General features: G+C 43.5%; 1 protein-coding gene across 4 annotated transcripts in view; it reads left to right on the top strand.

Annotated features, from left to right (window-relative positions):
- UBE2O (ubiquitin conjugating enzyme E2 O) overlaps positions 1-13,607 on the top strand; it is a 66,062-nt gene that overhangs the window by 32,133 nt on the left and 20,322 nt on the right. For 2 of the 4 annotated variants that reach the window (XM_033002439.2, XM_042802663.1), the window contains exons 2-7: positions 2,673-2,732; positions 7,959-8,069; positions 9,018-9,115; positions 10,588-10,651; positions 12,422-12,565; positions 13,219-13,328. In XM_033002439.2, coding sequence (XP_032858330.2) covers positions 2,673-2,732; positions 7,959-8,069; positions 9,018-9,115; positions 10,588-10,651; positions 12,422-12,565; positions 13,219-13,328 — 587 coding nt within the window. The other 2 variants (XM_042802661.1, XM_042802662.1) reach the window with 2 other exon arrangements.

The raw sequence follows: 13,607 nt of genomic DNA, 5'->3' as shown, positions 1-13,607 counted from the left end.
TGCCTTAACATGCATAAGCGTGAATTGATTTTTTTGAAAAGGCAATACAGATCATGTCTTGTGTTTGAGGTGTTTGGAGGGTATTGAGCCCAGTTAGGCGTACAGTGCTGCAGGACTAGCTGGGAGTGTCTCTGGGAAACTGGTATTTCTCATTCTTGGGGCTATTATCAAGGTGCATGGCTAGAACATAAAACTAGTTGTGTTAATACTGACTTTCATAGAGGTAAATATAGCAACTGAGCTGTAAGTACCTATTTTGAAAGTGCTTCTCCAATATTGAGTTCCCTCGCTGCTGAGTGAGGGGGCTGACCTTCGCCTGATGATCACATTGCTCTGGGTATAACAGATGAGGGGAGGAATGACTGAACTGTCGTGTTCATCAGCAGTCATTCTGGTTTCCTCTGGTTGGGTTTCTTCTGGGTTTTTAGAGTCTTTTGTGTGATGACAGACCTGCTAAGTATTTATTGTTGATGCTGGCATTCTGCCTACTACTTGGCTTGCTTATCCTAGCAACTGAGGCAGGTGGGTCTGGCACATGAAGCTGAAAATAGTTGTGCTGCCTTTAAAAGCCAAGAGATCTGAAAATAGGTTAAATGTAGACCCCCTGCAGAGAAAGTTTTATGCCTTCCTTTGGGAAGAATTTATGTGATTATATCCTTCGGGAAGTATCACCAAATGGGAAAGCTACTCATTTACAATTTTTATGATTTACCAGAGTTGACTAACACATAAATACTGCTGCTGCCAGGTAGCATCAGATCATCTTGTCAGTATGGGTTCCTCAGATACTGTTTAATACAGAACAGAGCAGTATGGCTCAATTATATGTTGAAACATAATGCATCAATTTAAACACCACGTGTCAGAGATTAAATTGCCCTAATGCATGCTGAAATGAAAGTCTGCAGCAAGAGAACTCCAGTTAAAATACCCAAACTGCTGCTCACGTGTAAGTACTTACTGGAATGTGAATATTGCTGCCTGGTTCTGGATGTTTAGAGGCTATCTATACAGTACTTACTTTAACAAATAATTTTAGAAAGCTGTATAAAAATTGATGCGTCTCTGTATACCCTGGTGGGATGTGGGAAGCAATGAAAACACTTCCACAGTCTGGAAATGGGCTGTGGGAGGCTTCAGGTTTCCCATTCCAGTGGAGTTCTGACTCCAGAAGTTAGGTCTAAAAGCCTAGCTGGCTGGTGCTCTTCCTCTCTTACTGAAAAACGCAATCAAGAAGGCAATAAATAGTCAGGTACTTTAGTTTGATTCCGGATACTGTCCTTGGATTATAGATTTATGTCTAATTTAGTAAAGCAGGCTGTAAGCCAGGGCATGGGTTAGGATGAAATGCTGACAAAGCACAGTGGATTTTGGGTTGGGGATCACCAAGGAAAAGCAACGAATGCAGCAGTAGTGGAGGGGTGGATAATAAAAAATGGAATATGAAAGAGGCTCTGTCCCTGATACTGCGTTCACATGGTGCTTCCCAAAACGTATGGTGTGTCCTTAGTGTATTTCCAGGGCTCAGAATGAGGTACCAATGCAAATATGTTCTTGACCACTGAAATGCAGATGAGACTTCTCCCTGTTCAGCAGAAGGAAATCTTAACTGAGTTACTGTGAGGCTGAGCAAGCCTGAAATTGGGAGTTCCGCCTTGTGGCCTCCCTGTTAGTATGCTTAGGACATTATCCCTCATGTAGTGTTTTAGTACGATGGCAACTGCATTTTGTAGCTTTCAGCTTGTTGATAACACTTAATGAAACAGCCTGCAAGTAGTCTTGAGATCACTGAAGCAGCTTGGTGAAGGAAGGACCGCTTTTGGAAGGACATCACTTGGCTTACTGACCAGTAATCACTGGAGATTCATGAAGTGATACCTCCCCTTACCAGTAACGACTCCTGGTGGCCACAAGTCTGTATGAACTAATGTAGAATATGTGATAACGGTCCAGCCACATCTTTTGTTGCCAGCTCTTCGCCAGCAAGTGCTTTAGCAGGAGCTGGAGTATGAGCAGTGCTTTGACTTCATCCATGCTCTTACTGACATTTTGTGTTACCTGCATGGACCTCGGGGCTACTAAGTGCAGAAACAGCAGTTTCTTTTCCTTTTTTTTTTTTTTTTTTCTTCCCAAGGCAAGTGCTTGCTGCAGTGTATTTGGCACCAATTCCCCTGCCAGCCGAGTCTTCTTAATGTACAGTACACTGCTTAAAATGTTCCAGGCCAAACAGAATTTCCACAGACATTTGGGGGTACCCTGGGTGAAAAGCATGCAGGATGGGCCGAGAACTCTGATGTGATGTTATTCTTCCTGTGTCTTCTGTCTTCTCTAGTACATAGACTGGATGTGGGTAGGAAATGATGCGTGATGCAGATGAAGGAAAAGGAGAGGGAGACTTGAAGTGATGAGTCAGAATGTCTGCACCTTTTTTGGTGTGTCTTCTGACTTAAAGGACAGTCATGGACGGATCGACTGGTTGCTGTCTTTCAGATCTGTCAACTGTATTTTGTGAACGTTTCAAGGGGGTTAACTCTGTATGGAAGTGCCTCAGCATCTTCTGCTGAAAACTTTCTCAGTCCAGAAGACTGGGATACTGTGTATTTGTATTTGTCGAGTTATTTCTGACTAAGTATCATCTGGGGTCACTAAATTCAGTGTCTCTCTCCCCTTAGCTGAAGCTTGAAGATCGCTCTGTGGTCCCTCGAGATGTGGTCAGACATATGAGCTCCAGCGTAAGTGCTTTTTTCTTTGTTCCTTTTTGATTGTGATACTGCTGCATGGATTTCTAAGGCTTGCCAAATTGCCTGAATGGAACCGAACAGTAATACTTCGAGCATGTTCTATTTTTAGTGTGTTTGATAGACCTAGGTGCATCCTTTGAAAATGAAATGCTGATAAAGCTGCCTCTCTACTGTTGCATATCTGCAAAGGTCTCCTGAGCAAGCAAGCCTGATAATGTCAGGTAATGAGACAAGAAGCTTGTCTATCCTGCCATCATTTAAGTTTTAAATCAATCCATTTTGAGATGTGGGAAATGTGGACCAGCTCTCCTGGACCTAACAGGGAGGCTGGAGTAGAGGCAGATCGCATTACTGCTATGTGCCTTTTGGTGTGCTGTGATAGAGAACTTGAAGGAAGTATTTTCAGGGAGACCTCTTGATCCACAGCGAGTACCATCTTGTCCAATTTCTCCCAGAAATACAGCAAGTCCCAACACTGCTGAAGCATCTGACACAGCTAGATCAGTGGAAAGTAAAGTGGTTCTTCAGCAGCAGCCTGTAATCATTACTTTTACTCTTTCTGGATACTACTTTAAGTCCTAGTCATTCTGTTCTGGTTGTGCAGCATTTGTGCTTATCGGGGATGTGCAGATTTGCTTTTTGTGTAGGAAATACCAGGAACATTGTTCAGGTAAGATGTGGTCTCTTTAGGAGCCTAGCTAGCTTGGCAATTTCTTGCTGTTGCTCATACCTAACCTATAACCCCAAGCCATATGGCCTGCCATGTGCACGCCTGTATCTTCCCTTGACTTGCTTCCAGCAATGTGGCTACCAAGGCTGTGATGAAGCAAGCAGCTGGCCACTAACTGCTGCAGTGGCACCACATGGTGTGCAGCCTGGTGCAGGGATGGAGAAGGCCATTTTCTGACCTGGCTGTTTTGTTTCTTTAAATAAAGCCTTTTTTGTCAATTAAAAAAAAAAAAAAAAAAAAAAAAAAAACATAAAATCCCATTTTCACACAATGTTCCAAAGAGGGGAAAAAAGGGAGGGAAAACTTGAAGAGTAATTTGAAAAATGCTGAAACAAAATATTTCCTTAAGAAATTTAATCATTGTTTGAAATGGAAATTTGGGGTCAACATATCTTACTAAAACTGCAGCTTTATTGAAGTATTTCAATCCAAAACAATGAACAGCTAGCAAATTGAAATATCAGCTGTTCATGCTATTGTACCTGGCACAGCTGGACTCTGTAGTATATCCTTCTTGCTCAGAGGGGTGCTTTGAGTCCTACCTCTCAACTGTTCTCCAGTGCTTCTTAAAGTTGTCATTTTAAGCTCTTAGGACAGCAAGTAATTCTCCTTTTGGCAAACATGTATGTGCTGCTTTTGTTTGCAATTTCCATACTCATCTGAGCAGAAATTGCATTCTGTCTTGCTGCAGATATATTACCCTACTAATCAGTAGATACATTACCCAGTAGTTGTTTTTACACTCATTTATTGTCTGTTTGCATGTTTAAACACTGGCTTTTACTTAACCATTCATACTAGTGGCCGATAACTTAATTTTTTTAATTGATGGAATGGTGAGGATATAACTCAATTTTTTCTCTTTATTCAAAATTATAGCGAGTCTGAAGATGACTTATGCTTCAGCTTACCCTCAACTATGTTTTAAATGTCAGTGGTAAATGAAGCAACAAACCCCTTCTATCCCAAAGAAAACCTTCACTTGTTAATCAGATATATTCCAAAAATTACAAGAGCATTTAAAATAGAAAATCTGCAAGTGTCAGCCTGCCAAATTCAGGATGTGGGATGGTTGCCCTGCACCAGTTGGCCTGGCAAATGCACAATGTGGAACTTATTTTGTATTCACCACACTCTCTTAGGGCTTGTTTTTAACCTTGAGCGGGAAGGACTCGAAATCCTCTGTTCCTCAAGAGAAGAGAACTGACTCAAATTCATGTGCTTCTCATCGAGCATTGAATGTGGGGAAAGACTGCTTCAGGGGGTAATGCATAAAATGAGATCCTTTTCTCTGAATGCAATTGGGCCTGTAAATCTAATCCAGCTGGAGGAGAAGTGGTAAAAGTGGCAGAGTTCATTTTTCCAGGTGATCTGCTAATTTGAGGGGAAGATTAGAAGTAGGTCTGTAATCTGTCAGACACATGAATTTTGTTGTGTCAAAGGGTGCTGGCCTATGCTGTCCCTTTGAAATAGTGGAATAAGAGGTTGATGTAAAGATCTCATTACAAAGAGCATTGAGGGAAAGAGTAGAAGGATGGGAGGTAGAAGATAGAGGATTGAAGCCTGCGCTTGCTGAGCTGCTGTTGTCTCAGGTGGGAGTTTGCTGGTCTGCCTTAAAGCCTTGTCTCTGAAGGAAGAGTCACTTCTCCATCCGTTCACCGCATGAATATTTGGTATCTGCAGCATGATGTGTGCTGTCAGGGTACTAGAAGAACCAGAAAGAAAGTCTAGGGAGCACACTTAATTCTGATGTGAGCGGGGTTTGAACCCATCAACTCTTCTAACAAAGATCAGTCACTTCCCTTTTCCAGATCTGCTGTTGGGGTTGATGGAAATTGATTTTTGTAACAGAACTGAAATGTCAGCTCGTTTTGTTTGGCCCCTCCTTTAATGGCAGCATCTAGTGAACAGGAGGGGGCAGTTGGATTTGAACAGGCTGGTGGGGAGCTGTGCTCTGGCTGTAGACCTGCTCTGGAAGACAAGTTTGGCGACTTCTCACTCCAGGACTGCATTGCTGAGCGCTGCTATAATCTCACAGAGTGATTCAGCAGAACCCCTCAGCCTGCAAATCTGCCTCCCCTGTTGCAGGCTAATGTTTCATGTGACAGTGAAATAAATAAACTCATAATAAACAAAGGTTCAGTGACAGGTGAGGGAGGAGAGCTGTTATTCAACAGCCCTGTAGCTTCTGGGGCAGCTCACAACAATGATCTCTGCTTTCTTGGCCACAGACACTGCTCTGTGCTTGCTCAGGTGTTATGCAACTAGGAGAACCTAGCCAAGCTAAACCTGGTGCTCTTGCCCATGACTAACAGTACCCAACTGTTAGTTGGGAGTCAGGCTTGTAGGGTGGTGCAGGTACCTTCTACATGGGGAAACTGTCACTTAGAGAATGGGCAGAGGGTGTTGGTATGTGTCAGTCACCCTGATCCTGGGTATATTACTTGTTATTCTTTCACCGTCAATAAAAGAGGGGATTTAGCCCCAGAGACAAGATCATCCACCGAATCCATAGGTGTTGGATTGCATCATGTCTCAGAGCTGCTGTTGTGTTGGCTACTGATAAAGGAATAATTAATTCTGAACTGCTCAGTGTAGGGCAAGGAATTTTTCTTGAAGTTTTTTTTGTTCTGACTACAAGGCAATCTAACACAGGGCCTGAACTGCAAAGCAAGGGCAGAGGATGAACTGGGTATACTTAATTTAGCTTAATCTGGAGGAAAAGCAGGATGGCTGGCTGTGCTCTAGCCTGCAGAAGCTGTGGGTTTGTTGAGCAGGTGCCACTTCTAAGCAGGCCTTGCTCATCCTGTGGCTCGAATTGTGCTGGCAACAGCAGTTGTGAATCTGGTGTAGTTCTGGCAAACTGTTTGCAGGTGAGAGTTATGGTGCAGCTCTGCTGGGCTCTTTCCTGGCAGCCTGTGCAGGCTGCAAGCTACGTTAGGCTTAGCTGCTGTCTGTCATCATGAGCTATAGCTGGGAAAGGCTCCTTTTTCTTTCTAGAAAGGCTGGGAAGCGATGGGAGTGATATGTGGAGCAGCTGGAGGGAATGAGCCCCTACTGCTTCGGGCCCTGCCAGCCTGGCTGTCCCAGCCTTCCTGGCCATGCTGGCACAGCTACACATGGGTGATGTGTGGGGCAGGACCTGCTCTCCTCACCACCACCTCCTTGAGAGCCCCAGGAGGCTGTGGAGCACAGGGCTTGCGTGGTGTGAGGAAGAGGACTTGCAGCAGGCAGGAGGGAAGCAAGCCAGCCAAATGGGCTGAGCAATCTGCCCAGGAATTATCCTGGACTGTGGGTGTCTGTAGGGTGTCTTTGCTCTAACTACCAGTCCCCAAGATCAGACTGGATAGTTGAGCACCAGCAAAGTCCTGAACTCCCCAAAGGGCTGCCCAGGGCTCCAAGTGAAAGCCTTGAATAAATATTTAATGTGGTCAAGAGAACAGCATGTTTTTAAGTGGACTGAGCAAACAAATCCGCTTCTCACAGGCTATAAGCCCTTCGAGTGTTTTGCTCAAGTGCTGTTGGAGCAAAGACCTTGATGTTTGAGATAAGGACAGCTTCAGAAGTTGCTGATACCAGGGCATTTGTCATGCTGGCCCTCAGTCAGCTTTTATAATGGACTTGTGGTCTTTAATAAATAAGAGTATCGATTGTCCCAGCTGTCAGGAGGCCAGGGCAGCTGCTGCATTTGACAGTGTTTGGGTTAGCAGCCCTTCCTTGCAGGCCTCCACCATATGTGTGGGCAATGTCCATATTGTGTGCTCCCTGCCAAACGATCCCCAGAAGGCTCTTGACAGCATGCATTATTTTCTTGGGGACAAAAAAGAACAAACAAACAAAAAAAAAAAATTAAAACTTTGCTAAAAAGTGAGGAGGAGAATGACAACCATCTTGTAATTGGACCAACTGTAAATTATCTGGCTTCAAACCTTGAAATCTGACTAAAGGTGCCAGGTTTTTTTTTTAGTATGGCAGCAGGTGAAGACCGTTTATAATGTCCTGCAAATCAAGCTTTACGTGAGAAGTCACAGACAGCTTTAAAGAATTTCTCTTTTGTTATGGGGTTGATTATCTGCCCCTGTCTTTGCTGACTCGGGGCAGTACCTACAGGATGGTCCTGTGGAGTTGCAGAGATCTGCTCAGTTGAATGGACCAAGAAACCAGGCAGATTTTAAAGCAAGTAAATACTAATCACCTGACATAGCGTGGTTTTATTTGACCAGATGCAGGGGTGTCTGGGCTGCTGCTTTAGCAGCCATTGCAAATTTTAACTGGGAAGAAAACATAGGTTTTTAATAGTAATCTCACCTTCTGAGTTGTCTTAGGGTCGTGTGAAATACCCCTTCAGAACAAGGGTCTGAAGAGTAACAGAGGGGTTAGTCCTGAAAGTTCACTAGTCTCTGCACTTCTGATTTGAACACAGAACATGTACGTATGTGTGTAGGACCTTCCCTAGGGGATAAACCCTTTTTCTTTTGCATTTTCAGGACAGCCAGTGTGGAACTGTAATTGATGTCAACATAGAGTGTGCTGTGAAGCTTGTAGGAACCAACTGCATCCTCTACCCTGTCAACAGCAAAGACCTGCAACATATCTGGGTGAGAACACAGCCAAAATACACATGGGAACCAGGGCTTGGTGGTTTGGAGGGATGCTGCTGTATTTCAAGTAACACATGCAAGGGAAGCATCCATGTTGTGCAAGATGCATCTGCAGTTAGATTTTATTTTAAACTTTCTACAAGCATCTTCCTTGGAAGAAGATGATGCAGCATCGCCTCATCTCCCCATCTGTTCTGTTTCTGATCACATTGCTGAGACCAAATTGACTTGAAGGGCCTGGTTGACATTAAATTGTGTGAGAACTTCACTGATATGGGCTGGTATGGCAACCAGATTGGGGCAGCCCCATGGCAGTGGCACAAAGCTTTTGAGCTGCAATATAATTACTGTTTAAACAGGCTATAAAAATGCTGAGATGAGTCCAGCATCTTGCTATTGAGCTGGAAGAGTCTGAAATATATCTGGTTCTCCCTCTTGAGCTGGGTGGGTGATTTCCAGAAACCAGGTGGGATAGGATTTTATCATTCTCTTTCCTCTGAGAAAAAGATAATTTGGGAGTGAAGAGCAGGAATGTCACAACCCTTCTCAAGAAACAGCCTGTGGAAAGGCGATGGGATTGCAAGCTTCTCTGAGACGGAAAATTAGTCTCAGTGACAAAAATTCATTGTTAATATTAACTGAAGGCAAGTACAAGTATGCCTCTAGTTTGCAGAGCACCTCTTGAATGGAACAGGACACTTAAGTTTAAGATCTGAGGACAAAAAAATCCCAGAGAAGGCCCAAGCTGTCTAACTGGAGAACCCAGGCTATGTGCTGACTGTCAAGCAAACTCTTTGATGTACCTTGGTTCCAGATTACAGCGAGATCTGCAGTTGCTGTCGTAAATGCCACTGAGATTATCTAGTCCGAATTGTGTGAGGACTTGGTGGCCCAAAGTACTAAGAATTTGTATTTATAAGGTTCTGTTTCCTGCTGTCTTCGCAGCCTTTCATGTATGGTGACTACATAGCCTACGACTGCTGGCTGGGCAAGGTCTATGATTTGAAGAACCAAGTCATCCTCAAGCTGTCCAATGGAGCCAGGTACTTCTTTCTGTTGAAGAATGTTCCCCTTGGTATTCATAATCCCAGTCTATTTTAGAAGAACTCGAAACAGGCTGGGCTTCATTCACACACTGATAAGTTATCTGCTTATCTTATCTTTAGATGTAGAGTAAGAATACATCTTTCTCTGAAAACACTGAGATTCATTGATGACCCTCTGGAAAAGCTGTTGTCTGAAAGGTGACAATTTTTTTCAGTCCCAGCAGATCAGTGCTCCAGAACTAGAGCATGTTGGTCTTTAAACTGTGCTTTTCTCCGGAAAAGTAGCTGTTTAAGATGGATCACTGTTCCAGACCTGTTCTCAGTAGGAGGATGTAACTTCACTGAGACGCAGGGAGGATTATTACCTTAAAAAACTCTGCAAAGATGTATAAACTTGCAGGCTAGTGGTTTTTATTAAAGATGAAAAAGCAGCCCAAGACTGAACACCTTTGCTTTTTCAGTGTTATTTGCAACTGTATTAGGAATGTTTTTCTCAATGAAGACATAATCCAAAGTCATATCTCTAGAGAGAGATTTAACTGAAAATAGTGAAAGAAATATATGGTTATCTTCTTTCTGCAAAGCCAGCAGAAGGATCTGAATTCTGTTCCTTATACATGTCAGTTGTGAGCTAAACCCATATGTATTCACTACATTCACTCTGTTACTGAGGCCTGTCTTGTCCGACAAACTTTTTTTGCTGATGCAAGGGAAGGAAGGAACCAGTGGATGGCCAAGAGGCTTATGGGCCTGACAGCTGGGCAATAACCCATCTGTCTTGTAAATTGAGTGTTGACATTGATGTTTAAAAAAAAAAAGGGGGAAGGGGGGGGACCCACAAGCTTGCAGCCAACTCTGAGTCTGAGAAGCGAGTAATGCAAGAGCTATAACAGATGATTGGTGGGTGTGTCTGATTTTGATTGTTTTAGCATTCGGTTAACCCAGGCTGGAAGGCTTACGCATATGTTAAACTGGGAGTGAAAAATAGCTACGCTTCTCTATCTGTATCGCCTGCACTTACTGGTGCAATTTAAAACCCTGCTTGGTATGTTACCAGCTCATGCATAGCTACGTAAAATGAGGTAACTGTTTTCAAAATCTCTTCCTAATGAATCATTTGAAATCCCACCAGAACTCACTCTGGAAACGAAGCTATTACTGAAGCAAGTATAACCAAATTGCCTTTAGGTTCTAGCATTGGTGTGAATAAAAAATAGGACCTCTGCAGCTGACAAATCTTTGCAGCACCCTGCATATTACTTTATTACACGCTGAATGGAACCTTTAGATACCAGGCAGTGCTTTTATAGCTTGTTTATAACCAGCTTTGTTCTGGACCATAAAGGCTCAGTGATACACTCCTGGACATACGAACAGACCTGCTCAGGCAGTGTCAGTTAATTTGGTGCTGTTTGCTTTTGAGGTGGATGGCTCTGGAAATGTGGCTGTGTCTTTTGTCTGTTTTCCAGGTGTTCTATGAGCACAGAAGATGGAGCCAAGCTGTATGACGTTTGTCCTCATGTCAGTGACTCGGTGAGCTCCTGCTTCTCCTGAGAGTCTTTTTGATCAACTTCATCTTGTAAGCTTTTTGTGCAGCAGGGAGGGAGAGGCAAAATTATAGGCCCTTGATAATCCTAAAAATTAAACCATGCATTGCAGCTGAAAAACACTTCACTAGATTTTCACTTGAAGTAAGTGTAACAGGATGTAGCTTAAAGGTAATGTTAGTAATGAGCAGGCTTTGAGGAGGTATTACAATTAGTATATCCAACTGCTTTCTTTGCAAACAACTTGTATAATGTGCAGTCAGATGGCTGATGTCAAGGCAGTTCAATGTCTGCTCATTGTACATGCTTGAAAAGGCTCTTACTCCATTTAATGCTTTAAAAATTGTTCCCCTTCTGGAAAAGGGCAGGTTGTTTAAAAGGTGTTCTGCACATTTCCAGATCACATAAAATACTGCCTCTCTTGTTATTATAGTCCATCACATTATCTGAATAGAGACCTGCCACCATACTGGCATTTTCCAAATCATGTGGTGGGGAAGGCTTTGCTAGCTTTTGGGTAAAACAGAGTTCCCTGTGTGATAATGGGGTCTAACCTCTCTCCCCTTCAAAGACTGACAGCTTGCTTGTTCTTCCAAATGGCATCAGTAGGGCCTCGCTGCACTCTGGCAGCGGATTTGGGAGTTGACTGAGAATTGTGTGTGATTCTTAAACTACCAATGCAGTCAAGCCTTATTTTTCCCAGCCTTCAAAGCAAAGGTCCCTTTGATCCAAAACTGCACTTGTGTTCAAATTTGATGCTTCTTTCTTGAAGAGCAAATGGAATATCAGTTTTATAGGATGTGTTGCTGTGGTTTTCCTGTTATATACAGAAAAGGAGTGGTCTGTTACTAGGTATTCTCCAGTATCTTAGTCTCTGCTACTTTGGATTGTGCACTGTGTTTTCCACTTGCTAATTGGATGTTGTAGCAGCATCCAGCTTCTTGTTACTCAATTTTGACATACCTTGTTTTGAGTCAGGCTGCCTTTAAAGTGTACGTAGTCCTCTGGAGATTGCAGTTTGGTCTGAAACACGAGTTGTCTCCAGTGTTACTCTTGATTCTGTACGTGGAATTGCTGTGTGTTAGATACTTGCCTGATTTAGATCTTGTTGCAGTTTTTACCTTTTCTGACAAATTACGAGACTTGATACAGTTTTGTGTTTGGTATTTTATCTACCCTAAACTGCTCTGTCTGCCCCCCACATTAGAAATCTTTAGCTCATCAAGTCACTCTAAATATCAGTGGGAAAGAGCTCTAGGAGAGCAATTGTTGTTTACTGTCCTGTTTTGTTTTCAAAGAACTGTTGTATTAACTAATCCACTTAAGACAGCAATAATACTTAGAAACTTAATGTGATGAGCAGGGGAGTGAGGGCAAGCATCCTCTGACTCTGAAAGCTGTGGGTGCTTGAATTAGAGCATGGAAGAGACGGGTGTCCTTGCTCAAGACTCAGCCCACCTTGGCTACCTTGTTACTGAGTGATTTGTGTGGAAATATGCATCCTTTTTTTCTTGCAAGTACCTTTGCTTCTCCTTCACTGAGTCATAGTCCCGTTTGGATGTGTGTCAGAGCATGTTGCTATAGGAACTGCTGGGCTGACTTCAGGAGAGGAATGAGCTTTAGGAGATGGGCAACTTGCAGACTTTACCTTTATGGTTAATCTTACTGATCATGAATGAGAAAAGAGAAATGCTGGAATCTTAAATCTTAAGAGTCCTTTATGCTGGTGTTTCTACCTTCCTCCTTTCCTGCACAGGGTCTCTTTTTTGATGATTCATATGGCTTTTATCCTGGGCAAGTCCTCATCGGGCCTTCTAAAGTCTTCTCCAGTGTGCAGTGGCTCTCGGGTGTGAAGCCTGTTCTGAGCACAAAGAGCAAGTTCAGAGTGGTGGTGGAAGAGGTAAGGACTGACAAGCTGACACATGGCCACCTTCTGCACAGAACGGTCCCTGGCTGGCATTTTGGAGTAGAGTCAGCTTGCCATGGTAACCTTCCAAGAGCAAATGCACGGTGGCTGTGTTGTTCTGAGGTGACAAATTTCTCATTGTGGACTGACAGGACTTTTGAGCGTGGTTTGGCTTTTCCTCCCAAGGGTCCCTGCTGGCACCCTGTAAGGGGGTAGCATGCCAGTACTTAGAGGCCAGTACTGCTGATCATTAGGGTAGTAGAAGCACCTCTTCTATTGAAACTTAATGCTGCATGCTATCCAAAAGGGGAGAAATACTGCTGACTCTCTGCTGAAAGAGAAAGCAGGTCCAAGTCATTAGCATGTCTCTCTGTGACATTGGACCACTGATTTGTATGCACTAGAGCTTCCTTTCCAAGCCAGATGTTGTCTATCTTGAAGTTAAAAACTGTAGAAGCTCTCAGGGCTGCCAAGAGCCATGCTATGGGAACGCTGTAGTGGTTCTGAATGTGTTGAAACTGCACTTGGTCATCTTAAATGATAAAAGCAGGTTTGCTGTTTTCCTGTGTGCAAATGTTCAGATTCTAGACACTGGTCTAGGAAAGCCTCTGAAAAATTAAATTGCTTTCTCTCTTTTTACATTGTAGGTACAGGTGGTAGAACTAAAGGTTACTTGGATCACTAAAAGCTTCTGTCCTGGAGGTACTGACAGTGTGAGCCCTCCTCCCTCTGTCATTAGCCAGGAGAACTTGTCCAGGTGAGATCAGCTGAAAACCCCTTTTCACTCCCAGCACCCAGGGCCTGCACAGGCTTTGGGCAACGTGCCCACCAACTCATTAGACACGATGCTGCTGTTTTCCAGTGGGTTTTTCTCCTTGCTGTATGCCTGTATATTCCAGAGCTTCAAAAATGTGAGCAAATAACTTCCAAATTAGTTTAGCAGACACTTGAGCTACCAGCACAGGGGCTAGCATCCCACTAGTCCTCTCCACGTACTCTCCAGATGAAAAGTATGTAGAGGAAAGCAGTGTGTGGC

Source organism: Tyto alba, unplaced genomic scaffold (assembly GCF_018691265.1).
Source record: "Tyto alba isolate M040663 unplaced genomic scaffold, T.alba_DEE_v4.0 Super-Scaffold_39, whole genome shotgun sequence".
Classification (NCBI taxonomy): Eukaryota; Metazoa; Chordata; class Aves; order Strigiformes; family Tytonidae; genus Tyto; species Tyto alba.
The sequence above is the reverse complement of the archived record's forward strand: the minus strand, read 5'-3'. Positions and strand labels throughout refer to the sequence as shown.